The 19,466-nt window shown below is 51.7% G+C and overlaps 3 protein-coding genes across 5 annotated transcripts; 1 reads left to right on the plus strand and 2 right to left on the minus strand.

Annotated features, from left to right (window-relative positions):
- The first annotated feature begins 2,260 nt into the window (after window positions 1-2,260).
- On the plus strand, window positions 2,261-8,331 carry SPRING1 (SREBF pathway regulator in golgi 1). Of its 3 annotated transcripts, XM_058816754.1 has the most exons (6): window positions 2,374-2,466; window positions 2,987-3,097; window positions 3,243-3,399; window positions 5,165-5,316; window positions 5,835-5,948; window positions 6,901-8,331. In XM_058816754.1, exons 3-6 carry the CDS (start codon window positions 3,252-3,254, stop codon window positions 6,982-6,984), a joined length of 498 nt encoding a protein of 165 aa, XP_058672737.1. In that variant the 5' UTR covers window positions 2,374-2,466; window positions 2,987-3,097; window positions 3,243-3,251; the 3' UTR covers window positions 6,985-8,331. The 3 variants fall into 3 exon arrangements, with proteins under 3 accessions (XP_058672736.1, XP_058672739.1, XP_058672737.1); XM_058816753.1 differs by lacking the exon at window positions 2,987-3,097 and having other exon boundaries at window positions 2,261-2,466; XM_058816756.1 differs by lacking the exons at window positions 2,987-3,097; window positions 5,165-5,316 and having other exon boundaries at window positions 2,261-2,466; window positions 3,243-3,311.
- An 860-nt stretch (window positions 8,332-9,191) lies between these two features.
- On the minus strand, window positions 9,192-10,672 carry VPREB3 (V-set pre-B cell surrogate light chain 3). The gene is made up of 2 exons (XM_058816905.1): window positions 10,559-10,672; window positions 9,192-10,088 (listed from the first exon to the last, which is right to left on the minus strand). The coding sequence occupies exons 1-2, from the start codon at window positions 10,605-10,607 to the stop codon at window positions 9,760-9,762; spliced, it is 378 nt and encodes a 125-aa protein (XP_058672888.1). The 5' UTR covers window positions 10,608-10,672; the 3' UTR covers window positions 9,192-9,759.
- A 6,298-nt stretch (window positions 10,673-16,970) lies between these two features.
- On the minus strand, window positions 16,971-18,286 carry CHCHD10 (coiled-coil-helix-coiled-coil-helix domain containing 10). Its single transcript, XM_058816842.1, has 4 exons — window positions 18,205-18,286; window positions 17,938-18,121; window positions 17,614-17,758; window positions 16,971-17,232 (listed from the first exon to the last, which is right to left on the minus strand). The coding sequence occupies exons 1-4, from the start codon at window positions 18,267-18,269 to the stop codon at window positions 17,213-17,215; spliced, it is 414 nt and encodes a 137-aa protein (XP_058672825.1). The 5' UTR covers window positions 18,270-18,286; the 3' UTR covers window positions 16,971-17,212.
- Between the last annotated feature and the right edge of the window lie 1,180 nt (window positions 18,287-19,466).

Genomic DNA, 19,466 nt, shown 5'->3' on the forward strand with positions numbered 1-19,466 from the left:
GTCCAGGCCGGGCAGGAGTCGCTCAGAAAGTAGCAGTCACCAGGAGGGATGGCATGTCCTGGCAAGGAACATGGGGACACCTAACAGTGGCTTTTGAGGTGACACGTGACTCAACAGCCTCTGGGGAAACCAGATCCAGTCTTGTTTATGTGCAGGAACTTGCTCTGCAAAGCAAAACTGAGAGGGAAGAAGAAAAAGAAAATGTGTAAACACTTCTAATGAAAAAAAAATACTATTAGCTCATGACAATAAGCAACTCATTCATTTTAATCTACAGAAATACCATTTGCAAAGTCTGGACAATAGGCCCAGAGTAAAATAGCTACTTAATAAAATGTACAGACTAAGATGTAAATACTCTTGAATATAAAAACTTATAATATTATTCATAACACATGTCAATATATACATAGATGTGCAGCCCATGTGTAAAGGCACAGTGGCTCTGGGAAGGTTTGCCAGCTGTCTCCAAGCACAGTACCTGAAGAACAGCTTTATGCAGAGGTGAAAGGTGCCACTGGCAGAGATGGAAGCCCAGGAGTGTGCAGACATTCACAGATGGAGTGCTTCAGGACAGTCCAGATTCCAAACTCATCCCAGGTCCTCCCAGCCAGTGACTGTCAGCACCTGGCCCCGGTGCTCACGCAGGGACACCTGAAGGAAGCACACACAGAGAGCAATTTTCAGCACAGCACAAAGAGTTTTACCTCCACATGTCCCTGGGAAAGGCAGAGAGGTGCAGGAACTCTCAGTGCTGGAAGCCCTGCCCTCATGCATGGCCCAGCAAAGCTGTTTTCCTCGGGGACTGGCACCTGCAGCCCTGCTGCCCACACAGGCACTCCCTGGGAGTGCTCCCAGAGCTGTGCTCTGCCTTCAGTGTGTCCATACACACACCTCTGTGTGTGTGTGTGTGTGTCTGAAATAAAAACAGACATCAATGTATTTATATATACATGCACTTGTATTGCAGAACATGTAACACACACATATCACAATATATACTTTATATATCCATCTATTCATACACATATGTACAAATGCATGCGTATATACATATATACGTATGTGTATACACATCTATATATACATATTTACATAGATGTATACGTATAGATCTATGTAGTTAATGTATACCTACATAGCCATCTATTAACAATCCTATACATACATATATGTGTATATATACATATATATACAGACATATCTTTTAATACAGTTCTATATATATACACACATATACATAGTATACATATGTAGATATACATACATATACATACACAAAAATATATATACATATAGGTTTGTATACATATAGATACACATATATATAGTATCTAGATAAGATATATAAATATACATAAATATACTATTCATATATAGATATATAAACATAAATGTATAGGTATACATACCTGCATATACAGATATATACAGACATATCTATTAATACAGTTCTATACATATACATATATATACATCTATATATACATATCTACATATAGTATACATATATAGATATACATACATATATATACAGAAATACCTATTAATACGGTTCTATATATATACATACAAATACACATCTCTATATACACACCCTATACATATATAGGTATGCATACATGTATATATATCTATATACAGACATATCTATTAATATGATTCTATACACACACATACGTATATACATCTATATATATAAACAGTATACATGTACGTATATATGGAGAAATATCTATTAATACGGTTATATACCTATACCTACATCTATATATGTGCATACATATATACATGGTATACATCTATAGATATATACATATATACACACAGAGATACATATATATATGTATATAAATTAAAACCATACGACTCTATACGTACACACACATACAGACATAAGCCAGGCCTTTTTTCCGGTTAGGAGGTTCCCGCTGGAATCTGTGGCGCGGTGCCGCGTACCCAGAGGCGAGGCTCGGCCGGCCCGGTGCCGGTGCGGGTAATGCCGGTGGTGGTACCGGCGGTGCTGCCGGTGCGGGTGGTAATGCCGGTGGTGGTACAGGCGGTGCTGCCGGTGCGGGTGGTAATGCCGGTGGTGGTACAGGCGGTGGTGCCGGTGCTGGTGCCGGTGGTAATGCCGGTGGTGGTACCGGCGGTGGCGGTGGTGCCGGTGCCGGTTGGTGGTACAGGCGGTGCTGCCGGTGCCGCCCCGCGCACGCCCGGCCGCGGTTTCCGCCCGGCCGCCCCGCCCGCCGGCGGAAGCGCTCGGGCCGCGCTGGGGCCGCGCTGGGGCCGCCCGGGGCTCGCTGCGCCCGCCGGTGATGCCGGCCCCGGGCCCGCGCTGCCCCGAGCCCGGCCATGGTGCCCTGCGGGGCCGTGCTCTGGCGGAGGCTGCTCCGGAAGCGCTGGGTGCTCGGCGTCGTGTTCGGGCTCTCGCTCGTCTACTTCATCAGCAGCACCTTCAAGCAGGTCAGTGCCGGCCGGGCCCCGCAGCCGCGGCTGGGTTAGAACTGCCCGTATGGCACGGGCCTCTCGTTCTCCAGGTGCTGTCACCGCACCCTGGGTGATGCTGCCCTAAGAATGGCGTTATAAATATTTCATGGATGCAAGAGTTTAAAATTGGAATGCCTGATTCTGTGTTTGGCAGCAACAGCGGTTTGAACCGAAACTGGGAAAGGAAAGTCTCCACTGGGTTTGATGGGTGTTGTTGAGTCTCTTGGGAGTGGTGGTTCCACTGGCAAAGGGCTCATGAAAGAGAAATTTGTTCAGCTATTATATTTAATATAAAATATACTTAATATATTTATATATGAAGTATTAAGACATATTATATTATCGTATATTAATATTATATCAATATAGTACATATTATTTAATATATACAAAATATGTATAAAATATATTTAATATAACATGTACTTTACTATAAAATATACATATAAAATATGTTCAGCTATTATATTTAATATAAAATATACTACTTTTGTAGTTGTAGTGACCAAGTTCAGCTGTGTTAGCTGATCCATGGTGAACTGGAATACCCTGACTTTACTGGAATGTGTATCTTCCTGTTGAACTATGAAGTAAAATACTACAAGTAGTAAGTTGTTTGCAATATTGATGGTGGAATTTCCTGTGCTGGGGAGTTTACAAGTACTAGGTATCTTTAATGCTGGGAGAGGCACGTGGATTGAAGTGGCAGGAGGAGCTGGCATGTTTGGTTGCATTCCTGTTTTTCCTTGCAGGAAGAGAGGATGGTGAGAGATCGGACTCTCCTCCAAGTGCAGGAGCATGAGCAGCCCATCATGTGGAAGGTGAAGTTCAGCTCGGGGAACAGCAGTCAGCTGAGCAACCAGTGCAGGAACTCTGTGCAGGGGAAGCTCCTCATTACAGATGAACTGGGTACAGTTGATATTTAGTTGAATTTATTCTGCATATGGCAGTGCTGAATGCTGCTTTGCCTCTGTGACTACTGATGACACTTTGATGGAACAGCTGCTCTTTATTAAGGCATTTTCACTCAGCCCTTGGCCTGTTCTCCTGGCTGCCTGAATTTCACTGTGGCTGCAGGTGCTGCTGCTGTGGTTGTGTGCACACCACACTCAGGCTCAGGGCTGTGTGAGTGTGACTGTGACCACCTAAAATTCAAAGAATTACAGTTACCTTTGCACAGAACCCAGACATTGAGTGCTGCTCAGTTTGCTGTGGCTGCTTGCAGAGCTCTCTGTGTCTCCCTCTGCTGCTGTCAGGGGGGTTAGGGAGAGCAACTGAGGAAACCCTGGCCTTGCATGGAGGCAGCTCAGGGCTGGTGGTGTAATTAGTGCTCAGTCACAGTTAACGAGCTTGTCTGACCCTTGTAAACCCAAGGTTATTAACCACTTGTTCCAAGCAGTAGAAGTTAAAGACACTGTGCTTGTTGCTTAGACCTGGCTCTTTCTTGGCCACAAACCAAGGCTGCAGAGAACCCACCACATCTTTTGTGATTTGCATCAGTGTTAAATTTGGCACTGCCTGACTTAGGCTTAGTGACAGTTCATAAGAGCTCTAAAAATTACAGCTCTCTCACTGTCTAACACTGTGGTAGCACCGTTTTCTATATATATTTAATATGGTATATTCTGTAATATACACCATATTTCTATACTGTTAAGGATTCCACTCAGCAATGAATATTACACTGTCCTGCATGGCTAAATCTAAGTCTTTTCATACTGAACTGTAAGACAATTATCCAGACACAGACCTGTTGCAAAAACGTTTATCATGGTTTTTTTTCCAATATAATCAATGCCAATCCCATTTCCCCTTTCACAACAAGGAACTGTGCCCCAAAAAAGTCAAAACTGAAATAATCTGCATTTAAATACTCGTGGTGTATGTAGAGCACATATTAGAGTAGGATGTGATAGCTGTGCAGATATAACCAGGCTGTAATCTACTAAATAACAAACAAACCTGTTCTTAAGGATTGTGATTCTTGCTTAGACCTGGCTCTTTCTTGGCCACAAATCAGGCTACAGAGAACCCACCACATCTTTTGTGATTTGCATCAATGTTACATTTGGCACTGCCTGACTTAGGCTTAGTGACAGTTCATAAGAGCTCTAAAAATTACAGCTCTCTCACTGTCTTAACACTGTGTTAGTACCATTTCTATATATATTTAATATGGTGTATATTCTGTAATATACACCATATTTCTATACTGTTAAGGATTCCACTCAGCAATGAATATTACACTGTCCCGCATGGCTAAATCTAAGTCTCTTCTTACTGAACTGTAAGACAATTATCCAGACACAGGCCTGTTGCAAAAACGTGTATCATGGTTTTTTTCCAATATAATCAATGCCAATCCCACTTCCCCTTTCACAATAAGGACCTGTACCCAAAAAAAAAGTCAGAAGTTAAATAATGTGCATTTAAATTCTCTTGGTGTATATAGAGCATACATTAGAGTAGGATGTGATGGCTGTGCAGATAACACCAGGCTGTCTGAACCACTGCTCTCCATTTCAAAGAGTGGCTGCACAGGACTGAGGGGGATCACAACCCACTAAATAACAAACAAACCTGCTCTTTGGGAATGTGATCCTTACTGCAGATTTCCACAGGACATACAGAGGGGTGTGCCTTGCCAGTTGTCACTCCTGTTGCTGTTTTCCAGGCTACATCTGTGAGAGGAAGGACCTGCTGGTGAATGGCTGCTGCAATGTGCACGTGCCCAGCACCAAGCTGTACAGCTGTGACAGCTGCCTGCCCAACGGCTGCTGCAGCATCTACGAGTTCTGCGTGTCCTGCTGCCTGCAGCCCAGCAAGGTGATGGATTCCCTCCTGCTTTCCAGGGGTTCTCAGCTGCTGGGGTCCCTCTGTGGCTAAAAGAGCTTCTTTGTGAGGAGCTTTATTAGAGAGACAGATCCTTTTCTTGGAATGATGAGGAAAGCCTCCAAGGAGTGTATGGCAAGCTATAAATAAAGCTGTAACAAAATTCATCCTTCCCACTTTTGGGAAGAATTGAAACACTTTTGGGAAGAATTGAAAAGTGTTTCAGCTTCAGGAGAATTGCATTTGCTGAAGAGAAATGATTGCAGAAGAGTTACTGCAGCCAGTATTAGTTTTTTAATTGTAATTTCCCCTTTTTCTATGAGCTTCTCTTAGATTCTAGTCCTGCTGCTGTGGTTCTGAGGCATTAGCTCTCAGTGCTTGCTAGAAATCCTAAGTGGAGTTCCTTACTGTTCCTCTGATACCTGAGCTTTGCAGGCTGGGGTGGGCTTTGATTGCTCCTTGCTGGAGCAGTGTGTTTCTGATTTTTGCCTTCTCTTTGCTGACCACTTCAGCAACACCTCCTGGAGCGGTTCTTGAACCGGGCGGCGATGGCGTTCCAGAACCTCTTCATGGCTGTGGAGGATCACTTTGAGCTGTGTCTGGCCAAGTGCAGGACTTCATCACAGGTGAGGCACCAGCACATGTCCAGAAATGCCCTTGGGAAATGGGCTCAGTGCTGTGAATTGAACAGGTGTGTTGTGTTTGTGTTTTCATAAAAGCTGAAGCTCTGTCACAGCCTGAAGGGAAAGCACTTTATATAGAGCAGGATGAGTTGCACATTCTCTGTAGAAAATAAGAGCTTAACCAAAAAGAGACTGAGTTCAGTGACCAGTGGAGATCTCAGATGAGTTCTGGGGAAGATCTCATGAGGATGAAGACAATGAGAGCTGTTCCCAGTAGCCTCAGAATGCTCTTTATTTTATGGTACAGCTGGAGACTCACCCTGTGCTGACAATCACCCGCATGGTAACTCCAAAACTGTGCTGTAATTTCTCTGCTAATTATTAAGGTGAACCTCTGTTACCCATGTGATTTTATTAGAAGTTTTGCTCTAAGCAAGCAGTGGCCCTTTCAGAAAGTGCTGTTGGGTATGTCCTGCAGCTTCAGTATTTCAGGTAGCAATAGGGATGGACTGCAAACAAAGGATAGAGTTCCAAATGTCTGCAAAGTTACTGGGATTTTTTAAACATAAAATCATAAAATCTGAACTCTACCTTTTGTCTAGAAAAATGCAGACATTTCAAGGTGCAACTTTATTGGGCTTTGCTTGCTTACAGCATTTGGTGATACTGCCTAAACAGATCTAAGTTGTTGTTTTTTTTATGAAATCTTTTCCCACCTACTTGGGTACTCTCTTGAAAAGGAGGTTCTGGTTCAACATTGCAGTGCTGTAATGCAGCAGCTGGCTCTTGTGTGCTGGCAGTGCAGAATTCTTTGATCCAAAGGCACTCTGATGTCTAGAATAATTTGGGAATTTTTTTTGCCTGTGCATAACCTCTGTGCAATTTGTCCCTCGGTGAAGGGATGCCTTGTTTCACTGTGTGTATTTTGTTAAAGCTTCTTCTCCTTTCCTGGCAGAGTGTGCAGCATGAAAACACCTACAGAGACCCAATTGCCAAACACTGCTATGGGGAGTATCCCCCAGAGCTGCTGCCTGTCTGAGAGCTGCACATCTGAGCAGCAGAGGAAGGAACTGCAGCCTTGAATCCAGAAGGACCAGACAGCAGCTGTTGCTTTACCAAAGCCTCCGTGTAAAAAACTTGCCTTGTGTGTGGGGGCAAACCCAGAGGTGAAGAGAGGAAGTAATGAACTTTTGGGACTGAATCCTGCTTTCTTCAAATTATTGTGCACCTGCTTTGGAGTGCTGGCACTGTGCTGCTGTGCCAGTGCATTCTTTGAGTAATTCCTCTGAATTTCAGGAATCATGGAGTCAATCTAGGCTATAGAACATCATGGGGAAAATATCTAATATGGCTTTGCAGCTGTAAATGGAGGTTTAGTTGGGTCTCAGAGACTTTCCAGGGTGACAGAAGTAACTGGAGGACTTTTCCTTTCAGAGGGCAAAGTATGCCCACTGTGCTTCTCTCTCTGGAGCCCTTCTTGGCATGCATGGTGTACACTACATATGTAATTATGAATTATTTATTCATTTTATATGGGTCACTGGCTGAAAGTACGGATGCTTTGCATAGCTAGTTGTGGATGCCTTTCAGTCCCTGCTCTGCTGTGTCAGCTAGAAGGGATATTTTAGATCCTGACTAAAGTTGGTAGGGGCTTTTTTCCTCCTTAGTCTAAAGGAATTTTATTGGGATTTGTCACTATAGTCCTTATGTTCCTCTTAGTGAGTTTAACCATTCAGAACTCCAATGGAGTTGTTCTGCCACAGTCCCATAGCACAAGAGAAGAGCAGGGATCTGCCCAGGATGGGATGTTTATTGTCTCTAAACACTTTCCTTGTTACTCTGCAGCAGTTTCCTCAAAGAGGAGTCCAGTTTTGTGAGCAGCTCTCTGCTGCCCACTTGCTGACAGGGAGCTGGGAAGATTTGTTTGCTTGAACTTGTTCAGGCCTCAGTATTTCAAATTCACTCCTGGTTGTGCAGGAGGCCAAAGGGTGGAGCTGAGCTCTCCCCAGCACCTTTCCCAGAGCTGCCTGTGCCTTTCCAGCCTGCTCCAGATCCTGAAATGTTTGACATCCGCATCTCAGGCAGCAAACAGCAGCTTCCTTTTAGCCCTTGGAACCTCTTGCACCAAATTCGAGCTGATCTTCATCTTTGACAGACATAATAAATAGGACTCAGTTAAGAAGACAAGAATTCATTATCCCCTGCTTGCTTTACACAACCCAGTGCCCAGCTCCTGCCGCTGTACCTCAGGCAATGAGGAAAGGAAGACAGCAACCTGCGCCCGGGAGTTTAGGATAAAAGGAGGCTGCGTGCTCCGAAATCTCGACAGAGACCCCACGGGGGTATGGCGTAGTAGACTGTCTCCCTTTATTCGAATAAAGTTGCAGGACTCCTCTATCTCCTTTGTGGACTTTTCATAGCGCGGCTTTTCGCACATGCTGAGCGCAGGGCAGCGGCCCGGCCCGACCCGACCGCCGCGGGGCCCTGATGCACACTGAGGTAACCCGGAAGTGGCGCGCCGCATTTGCCTTCCCTTGAGCCAATAGTAGCGCCGGCTGCCCCTCACGTGACATCCACACCGCCCTTGGGTCGTAACTCCCGCCGCCGGGGGCGCGCCGAGCTGAGCATGCGCAGTGCGGCCATCCCGGCATTTTCCCCAATTATGTGCGAATTTTGTGGGAATTTTGTGGGAAAATCCTTCATCCCTCTGCGAGAAAACGTCCCCACAGCGTCCCCGCGGGGCCACACGTGTCCCTGTCCCCTCGGGAGCTGTGCTGGGGCACCAGGGGCTGCTCCAGGGGTGGGTGAGGGCTTCTCCCGACCCACACACCCCGCCAGGCCCGCAGCCCCTTACGGCTCAGGCACACACCACACGAGCCGCGGCTCAGGATTAGCCTTTATTAACTTCATTAACTTCATTAAACTCTGCGGAAGCCCCAGGCAGGTGGAGGCCGTCTTGTGCCAGGCGCTGGAAGAGCCCAGGACAGCCAGGCCGAGGCCGAGCCCTCATCCTCCCGCTCTGCGGCCGTGCCCGGCTGATGCCCCGTGAGGGACACTTGGGGACAAAGAGGAGCTTGCAGCACTGCCGGGCCTGCTCAAGCATGCTGATTTATTAAAAATATGGATATCGATCTAGTACCAATATCCAACTGTGGCGGACAAAGACTCTCTAACTGTTTAAAGTTAGAAAGTATATGTTTATTGTGGGATAGTTCCCAAATACACATCACAATTTACAGGTGATTACAGAGTGCTTTTATCTGTACAAGTATTGAATACCCAAAATACAAATGGCATATTCATAACTTTGTTACATCCCAGTCCCCGCTTTGTAAGGTAATTAGTTACAAAGCTTTTAAGCATGCACAGTTTGTTCCTTGAAATGGGTCGGTGGTCCCTTTCATGGGGAGAGGTCCCAAAATGAGGAAGTAAATGAAGTCTTCCTCGTTCTGACCTTTCTACCTTTTCAATGCAAATATGACAAATGAACCCATTGGTAAAACTCCCATTCCAGTCTTCAATTGGTTTCAGAACAGATGAGGCCACAATTGTCTTATATTCTTAAAAGCTATTTATCAATTTCTATATTCTTCATTATAAACCCAGCTACCCAAACATTATATTGACAAGCAATCAATTATTAAACTACTAACTCTTAACTTCATCAAGGCCTACCTATTTACTTTGATAAACTCTAATATTAAAGGCTTAACTTTAACTAAAACCTCAGCTCCTCTAAAATCCCGAAATTCTTTCAAGTTTATGTCTCAATGCAGAGGTGGATTTTAACCATCCCTCCCAGGGCTGCCGCTCTCTAGAGCCACCTGAGGGCGGGTGACAGGGCACAGTAGTAGGTGCCACTGTCGTCCTGGCAGGCAGCAGCGATGGTGAGGATGCAGGCGTTGCTCGCCAGGTCCTTGGTGGCCGAGAAGCGCTCGGGAGTCCTGGCAGGCTTGTGCTTGTCTCTCTCGGAGTTGTAGTAGAGCAGGTACGTGAGGGAGTGCCCCGGGCGCTGCTGGTACCAGGAGATGCCGAAGTGGCTGATGTTGTACTGCGGGCTCAGCGTGCACGAGAGCCGAGCGCTCTGCCCGGGCTGCACGAACACCGAGTGGGGCTGGCTCAGCACGGGCTGAGCCCTGGCAGCTGCACACACCAGGGAGGCAGTTAGTGATGGGCTGAGCCGTGTCCTCCATCACAGCCCACAAAACATTCCCCAGCCACCACCCTGCTCATCACATCACAAACACCCTACTCAAACCAACCCTCCTTGGAGAGCCCAGCCTGCCCTCCACCTGCAGTGCCCCCAGGCAGAGCTGCCTCACACCCTCACCTGTGCCCAGCCACGAACACCGAGTGGGGCTGGCTCAGCACGGGCTGAGCCCTGGCAGCTGCACACACCAGGGAGGCAGTTAGTGATGGGCTGAGCCGTGTCCCCCATCACCCTCAGCCCCCAAATGTGATGGGGGACACTACCAGCCCATCACTAGCTCCACAAAACATTCCCCAGCCACCACCCTGCATCACAAGCCCCCTACTCAAACCAACCCCCTTGGAGAGCCCAGCCTGCCCTCCATGCTGCAGTGCCCCCAGGCAGAGCTGCCTCCCCCCCTTACCTGTGCCCAGCGTCCCCAGCAGGAGCAGGGCTGTGACTCCCAGGGCCATGGCAGGAGGCAGAGGCAGGGAGGCTGTTTCAGAGCAGCTCTGGGTGCTGCACAAGCCCGGGTGCTGTGCCGTGGCCACTGGTGGGGTGTATGTAAATGACACGGGGGGCTCAGGGACTCTGCTCCCCGGGGCTGCTCGCTCTGCTGCAGCTGGGCTTCAGGGAGGGGTGAGAGCCACCCACCTTCACCTCAAGCCATTTCCTTCAGCTGCACAGCACACCTGCAGCTCACCCCATGGCCTGGGCATCGCTGACCATCTCTCTTTGCTGATGGGAGGAGCAGAGAGGTTTCCCTGCAGCCCCACACACTCTGCTGCCAGGCATGCAGGAGGCCAGGAGCCACACTGTGCCAGGGATGCCCTGGTGGGGCAGCAGCCTGGGGGCCACCAGGGAGAAGGGAGCTGTCCCATCACAGAAACAACAGGAGGAAAGCTGCTGCTGCCTTCATGCAGCTCCATCACTGTGGCAGGAATGACAGGGCAGGGTCTCAGCAGAACTTGCAGCAGGGCAAGCTGGGGGTGCTGCCTCTTGGCCAGGGCCCCTCAGGAGCAGCAGCGTGGGCAGCCCTGCTGGGTGGGTGGGTGGCTGCTGATGCCAGCGGGCAGGAGGCGCGGTGTCCCCAGGGAGAGCTGGTGTCCCCAGGGAGGGGTGGCTGCAGCACAGCTGCTGCGGAAGGACAGCAGACTGTCACAGCAACGGCCACCAGCTCAGCGGGCGTGAAGCCACTCCCGCCTGTGACACCTGCCACGGGGCCACTGTGTCACATGGCCACCAGCCCGGGCTGGCTGCAGCCGTGAGGGCAGCGGGCACCTCTCATGTGCCCTCCCCAGGCGGGCTCAGCCCCTGCCTGTGCCACCTCATCGCCACCCAGGGACAGCCACTCCCTCCCTCTGCAGCACCCACAGAGGCCCCAGACAAAGACATCTGCAAGTTTGCCCCTGCATTTTATCAGCAGTTTGTGTTTGATGAGCTCTGGCAGGTATCAGCACCCGGCAGGTGCAGCTGCTGCCCACCAGCACTCCCCACATTCTGTCAAGTGGTGCCAAGACACAAGTCTCCCTGCACAGGTCCTAGGGGAGCAGTGTCACACACACACCTTGTCCCAAGCTCTGAGCAGGTCAAGTCCATGGATTGGATTGACTGTGAAATGAAACCTGGCAAGACAGAGGGAAATCCCCTCCTCATGCAAAGAGGGGCATTCCAGAGAAAGGGAATTTGTCCTCAGAGCAGTGAGCACTGGATAATGCAGCACGTCAGTGTTGTTACTGGTTCCCTCCATTCCTGCCTCCCCATCTGCTGAGCAGCCCAGGGACATGATTCCATCCATGTTTTCCAGAGGAAAAGGGGATGATGCTACAGGGCCCTGGCTGCAGGAACACTTGCACAGCAACATTTGGGCACCAAACAGAAGATGCAGGCAGCACATGACCATGTCCACCACGGGGCTGCAAAACCCCATGCCACCGAGCAGGTTTTGAGCAGGGTCCTCAGGGGGATTTCTCCAGTGGCATCAGCCATGTCACACAGCAGGCCAGGCTGGCCTTGCAGCAGTGCTGGCCTCAGCTAGGAGCAGGGTGAGCAGATGTGGCACCACCACAGCCCAGATGAGCTGCAGGACAAATGGGGGGACAGGAAACACCACGAGACTACAGAAAATCTGAAATTCCGAGCACCTGGGACCACATGGAGCAGGCAGCCTTCCCACAGGCTGCTGTTTAGCTCTGCCTCCCCTCTCCCCCCGCAGGAGGCTCGGCAATCTGCAGGGGCCATTCATTCCCTGTTGCTGGGCAATCTGGCTACTGAAACCACAACAGGATCCACGGGGATGGAGTCCGTCTGTCCTGGGCTCTGCCGCAGCTCCCAGCACTGCCTGCAGGGAGGGACCCGGCAGCTCCACCATGTTCGCCACGGTGAGATTCGGAGGTACGTGGGGGCAGCTGGGCACCTGGGCCACCCTGTCACCCCCGCCAGGGGCAGGGACACAGCGCCCGGCGCTCAGCAGTGCCCAGGGCTGAGGGGACGGGCAGGAGAGCTCTGCCAGGCACGGCAGCATCCTGCACATCACTGCTTTCATTTATCTACTACCCCTACTCCAAATCATGGAGGGAAAGCACGCCAGCAGAGCTGAGCTAAGCACAGGGAGGGAGGCTGGGGGTGAGTGTGACAGTGTTCACAGGGGTCTGAGGATGAGGGAAGACATGAGGATCTGACTCCATGTTTCAGAAGACTGATTTATTATTTTATGATATATATTATATTAAAACTATACTAAAAGAATAGAAGAAAGGATCTCATCAGAAGGCTAGCTAAGAATAGAAAAAGAAAGAATGATAACAAAAGCTTGTGGCTTGGACTGTCTGTCCAAGCCAGCTGACTGTGATTGGCCATTAATTAATAACAACCACATGAGACCAATCCCAGATGCACCTGTTGCATTCACAGCAGCAGATAACCATTGTTTACATTTTGTTCCTGAGGCCTCCAGCTTCTCAGGAGGAAAAAATCCCAAGGAAAGGATTTTTCATAAAAGATGTCTGTGATAGCTCAGGAGGAGTTCCCAGCCTGGCAGCTCTGGGAAAGCACCAGAGGGGGCCCTGCTTATCGAGACACAACCAGAAGAGCCGAGGGGCACCAGTGGCAGCTGCCAGCAGAGCTCCTGTGTTCTGGGCTGTGTGGGAAGGGTTCCCTGGCTGCAATCCTGGCTCTCAGTGTCACAGAGCAGGCATTTGTGGGAAGGAACGAGCAGCCCCTCTGCTGACCTTACCCAGCTGGCTGAAAGCCTTGGCCTTGCCCCAGACACTCGTGGCTGAGCCATCACACACGCACAGTCTCAAGCCTTTGCTCCCTCTGCTATTTGAATTGGATCCCCAGCCCTGAGTGCTGACGTGTGTCAGCCCTGGGGGATTTCTCAATTGTGACAAACTCGGTCAGAGTTCGTGGCCAAAATATCCTGGGTGACTCAGCCACAATCTGCAGCTCCTTCCCTGTGTGACTGGGACCAGCTCGTAGGAGGGCACTGGCACGGACTCATGCTTGATGAAACAAATTGAAGGGCAGAGACACTTCATCAATCAGAACCATTCTCCCCAAATGAAAGTGCTCATCTTCTCCCCTTGCCCTGGGGCACTCTCAGCACCCCCTACAGCACCAATGGCTGTAATGCAGGTGCCCAAAGCCCTGCTGGTGCCACCTGGGGGTCCTGCCTCTGCTGGCCACAGTGGGCACCTCGGAGCCACCTGCCATGCCCATGTGGTCCCTGGGTTTGGGGTGACCATGCTCCTATCTCAGGTCTCATTCTCTGTTTGCAGCCAACTGCCAAGAGATGGTGAACCTGCTCTGCTGTGTCCAGACCCTCACAGGCCACCTGAAGTGGAAGTGCCAGTGCAGGCCTGAAGGTAGGAGTGCTCTGTGGTTAGCAAGAGACTGCCACTTGCCCATAGAGGAACAGCACAGGGTAACAAATGGGTCACATGGGAGTCACAGAACATCCCAAAACACAGGGGAAGGGACAGCAAACCTCCCACTCCCCAGATCTCAGCAGATTCTCTTCTATGTGTAACTTGCCAAGGAAAATGCCTCTAAACCCCTCAGGCTCACGTTGGCCCCACAGGGGCAGCCTGGGCTCCCTTCACCATCTCTCTCTCCAGACTGCATTGATCTGATGGATGAAAAGGGCACCCTGATGAACCTGAGCAAGGTGGAGGATCCTGCATCTGAATACGCCAGTAAACACCTGCAGGGACGGCAGCGCTACATCCTGGTCAGAGCTGTCCGTGAGTCCTGTGCAGCCAGCCCTGCTCTGGGGCAGCTCTGGGGAGGGCTCTGCTCTGCAGCCACTGGGACACGGCCCAGGAGCTCTGAGGAAGCAGAAGCCAGCTCAGATGAACAGCTAGGGCTGAGCTTTTGTTTGTCCAAGGGCTGCTCCAGGGGAAAAGGAACTTTTCCTGGGCAGAACCAGCTGCCCCAGTTATATGCCTTCAGTTTACAGCTAGGAGAGCGACTAATCCCTTTCTCCCACTCTGCTGCCAGGAGAAGAAAACTCTGAAGCCATCTGCTACGAATCCTTGCTTGAGGACCTGGGGAAACACTACCCTGAGCTCCCAGGTAAGAGGCAGGCACCCACCTCACCTCCACAGAGGAGTTAGGGGTGCAGGCATCACTCCTGTTCCCTCTCAGCCCTCACACAGCACCTGTGGGACTCTCCTCTGATCCCTGTGGTCCCTCAGGGCTCCTGGGGGCAGTGAGGGCATTCAGGCACCAAGGGAGGGACAAGCAGGGCTGCTGTGCAGGTCCCCTCCCAGTTAGGAGTGACACCCCACAGCAGGCAGAGCCCTGCCCAGCTTGTCCCCCTGACAATGAGACTCACCTCCTTGGAATAACCAGGGAGGGGAGGACGTCAGGAGAAATGGGGAAACCCTCAAGTGTTTCTCCAGGATGTAGTCTGACAGGTTGGCAGGGCCTTGCTCAACACGTAATGGGCAACTGACCAACACAGCAGGAAAACAGCTCTGGAGGGGCTTGGTCACCCCACAGATCGGCTGCAGCAGCTCTCAGCAAAGACCCAGAGGACAGAGCAGAGGAAGAAGGGCTCCTTGCAGAGGGCTCAGCCTCACACCAGCACCCGAGCCAGGAACAGGAGCACCTCACAGAGCAAGAGGAGCCTGGAGCACAAGAGCACCCCTAAATGAGGGACAGACCCATCACTGGTCAGCACAGCCTCCACCAGGGCCCCAAGCCCTGCCCAGGATCTTATTCCAGCACAGCAGAGTCACCTGTACAGAGCCCCTCTCCCTGGGATCCCCTGTCCCCCCAGAGATTCACACACCCCAAGCTGTGTCAACCTGTTTTTTTAAGATTTTCTAAGCCTTCTGATGTTGACATTGTTGTAGCAAACTTTCTCACATTTTCTGTAAATAACTCATTGCTTTGTATTCCTTTATGGAGGAGGAGAGAGTTGATAAGACTGTTGTGTTGTCCAGTGTGATTGGAGAGGTGGCACTGTCACCCTCCAATCCAGTCACTCTTGGAAAACTATAAATGTTAGAGTCAGAAAATAAACTTCCCTTTTCCTTCACCTTGAGAACAGCGGTGTGAGCTTGAGTTCTTTTGTGTCCTATAGTGACAAGGCTGCACCCTGACACACCCAGCATCACAGCCAGGCACAGGCTCCACCCTCCTGCCCCCTGGCATGGCCTGCAGCCCCAGGGACAAGAACCTGCACCTCCTCCCCACCCAGCTGCACTCCCAGCACTGCTGGGGCTGTTTCCCACTCAGCACCCTGGAGTGGCCCTGCAATGTCCAGGGAAAGCTGCTCCAGAGACAGCACAGCTGCAGGAGCAGCTCTTTGCCAAGATGGGGAAAGGCAGAACACACCTGCTGCAGGTGCTGCTGCTGCTTTTCCACCCAGAGCAAGACACCAGCAGCCTAATACACTTATTTCTTAAAGGGAGTTAAACAGCTTTGGAGTGGTTCCTCCCTCTCACAGGACAGTGCAGCACATGCAGCACTTGCTTTTAATCTCTGCCATCTACTTTTTCCCTTGGCTGTCTCTAAGCAGAACACCAGACACCCCTGCTAAGGCCAGGCACAGCTCAGGATGTCTCTGCCAAGAATTTAAGACTGTGACATTTAGAAGGGGCAGGATTTTCAACACCAGCCCCCAGTACCTGCTAACAGCATTTACCACCCAGATTTGGATTTCCTCACACATCCCCAGCAAGGGGCTGAGAACTTGCCCTTTATTCAACAGTCAGATCAAAGGTTAAAAGACTCATTCTGGCATGAAAAATGCATCAGTTAAACACCTGAAAGTGTCCTGGCTTCACCGCTGTGCCACTAAAACTCCAGCTGAAACCTCAGAATTCCCTGTCAGACCAACATGAGGAACAGGATGTCCTGCTGGAAGCCAGTCAGGGCAGCAATCACGAGGCTGTGCTGCCAAGGTGACTGCAAGAGCAAAACAGTTCCAAACTTCACCTGCTGCCAGCGACCTTGAGAACATTGCATAACCTGCTAAAGCCTCAGAGTCACATCAGCCAACTGTACCCCAGTGCCACAGCCAGACAGGTCACACTCTCAGCTCTGAGGGCAGGACAGGTACTCAGGAAGAGGATATCTGTAGGAAAGTGATTTGTCACTGAAAATCCCATGAGACACGTGTTGGCATAGCTCATTCAGCCTCTCCTTGGCCTGGAGGGCAGCCAGTGTCTGGATCCCCTTGTGCCAAGTCATGCAGGCCCAGTCCCTGCTAGGCTGCACCCCCCGTTTCCAGGAATTCACACTTGTGCCTTGTCCTTTGGCTGACAATGTTCATGCTTTGGTAGGTTGATTTTAGCTTGAGAATTAAATAAAGAACATGCACAGGGGATAGGTCCAAATAAATTCTTTTATTTCTCTGTAATAAATACAGTGCTATCTGAACACTGAAGACCCTTGGGTCCAATCATTCTCTTCCTTCCCTACTAGTTCAGAAGTGAATTACCACTAGAATACTCCTGGCTGGTCACTCTGCTCCCTCCAGCTCACTCCTTGTCTGTCTGTCCTGGCACTCCCTGGGGAAAGCAGGGCTCTACACCACAATCCTCTTCCCTACGAGGGGGCAAGTTCTTCACAGGAGAGAAGAAACACCTGCAGGGAGGAAGCAGAGGGTCAGCATTAGGAACATGTTCCACCAGCTGGATTTAAAGCTCTCTCACCCAGTGTAACCAGACCACAACCTCACTAAGGACAGCAGCTTGTCCCAAATACGGCAGGAATTAGAAAGTCAGCCAGGGAGGGCAGCAGGAGTGGATCTTTTAAGAAGGTACCTACAGCCTCCCAGCCCTCACAGAGACATGGTGAAAATCGTTTATCCTTCCCTTTCCAGCTGCCTTCCTGACTAAAGACACAAGTGCGTCTTACTAAAGCCCTAAAGGGCGCCATATCCCCAGCAGGTGGTTTCTGCCACCCTCACGCCCTCTGCGGCGCCGTGCTGTCACAGCTCCCTCCCTCAGACCCAGGCTCGCTCACCGTTGCTGTACTTGCACTGCTTCAGCGCCTCGTTGAAGCCCTCGCACAGGGTCAGGTCCCGCTGGTTGGTGGCGCACTCCAGGAACTGCTTCATCTCATAGTGGCACGGTCCGTACGGCGACTGCTGCAGCACGGCCGGCGGCTCCTGCGCCCACGGGCCCGGTCAGGCCGGCGGGGGCAGCGGCGCCGGTTCCAGCGCGCTCCCGTCCCCTCCAGCGGGGGCGGCTGCCGGTCCGTCCGTCCCTCCCGCCCAGCCCCGCTCCCCTCTCCCGCCGCCCTCCCATCCAAGGGCGGCCCAAGGGCACGGCCCGGCCCCGCTCGCACCTGGGCGGGCGCCGCCGCCTTGGCGGGCTCGGAGGAGCCGCCGCTGAAGGCGCCGGTGATGGCGCTGCCCACGACGTGTCCCACGGCGGAACCCACGGCCACGCCGGCCGCCGTGCTCGCCATCTGCGCCATCAGCCCGGGCTGCGCCGGCTGCGCCGCGGGCATCGGGGCCGCTGGGGCCGGGCTGCGGAGAGAAGGGAGTCATGAGGGGCGGCGCGGGGCGGCGAGCGGCGGTGCGCCCGCCTGAGCCCGGCCGTGCCGCGGTACCTGGCGGGCGCGGGGTGCGCGGGGGCCTTGGCGGGCCGGGACACGCTCCTGCTGCCGCGCGCCATGGCTGTGAGCGCGCCCCGCCCCGCGCCCGCCTTTAAACGGCACGCGCCCACACGTGACGTAGCGCGCACGCGCACACGGCGGCAGGAGCCAGGCCACGCCCCGCTGGGGATGGAGCTGCGCCTGCAGGGCGCATGCGCAGTAAGCGCTGGGGAGCCTGCGCACCGCCCGCCCGCCCCCGGCAGAGGGCGCGCGAGAACCGCGCGGGACCGGGAACCGGGAACGGGATCGAACACGGGATCGGTAATGGAACCAATCACGGGATCGATCATGGGGTCAATAATAGAACCGGTCACGGGATCGATAATGGAACAGGGCACGGGATTGATCATGGAACCAGTGACGGGATCGAACAGGGATTCGATCATGGAATCGGACACGGGATCAGTAATAGAACCGGTGACGGGATCGATCATGGGATCGATCATGGAACAAATCACGGGATCGATCATGGTATCGATAATAGAACCCGTGACGGGATCAATCACGGGATTGATCATGGAACCAATCACGGGATCAGTAACAGAACTGGTCACGAGATCGATCACGGGATTAATAATGGAACAGGTGACGGGATCGGTCATGGGGTCAGTAATGGAACCAGTCACGGCATTGATCACAGGATCAATAATAGAACCGGTCACAGGATCACTCTTGTAACCGGTCACGGGATCGATCACGGGGTCAATAATGGAACCGATCATGGGATTGATCATGGAACCGGGCACGGGATCGATCATGGACTCAATAACGGATCTGGTCTGGTCACAACATCAATCATGGGATCGATCATAGAACCGATCACGGCATCAATCACAGAACTGATAACGGGATCAATCACAGGATCAATCATGGAACTGGTCACGGGATCAGTAATGGAACCGACCACAGGATAATAATGGAATTGATACAGGATCAATCACAGGACCGACCACCGAAACACCGAGACACCCGAACACCGAAACAACCACCGAGTGCAGGCTCTCAGCCAAGGCCGCCAGTGCCCGGTGTCCCCGGTGCCCGCTGTCCCCAGTGCCCGGTGTCCCCAGTGCCCGGTGTCCCCGGTGCCCGCTGTCCCCAGTGCCCGGTGTCCCCGGTGCCCGCTGTCCCCGGTGCCCGCTGTCCCCAGTGCCCGGTGTCCCCAGTGCCCGGTGTCCCCGGTGCCCGGTGTCCCCGGTGCCCGCTGTCCCCGGTGCCCG

The sequence above is a fragment of the Ammospiza caudacuta genome, chromosome 18 (assembly GCF_027887145.1).
Source record: "Ammospiza caudacuta isolate bAmmCau1 chromosome 18, bAmmCau1.pri, whole genome shotgun sequence".
NCBI classification, from domain to species: Eukaryota; Metazoa; Chordata; class Aves; order Passeriformes; family Passerellidae; genus Ammospiza; species Ammospiza caudacuta.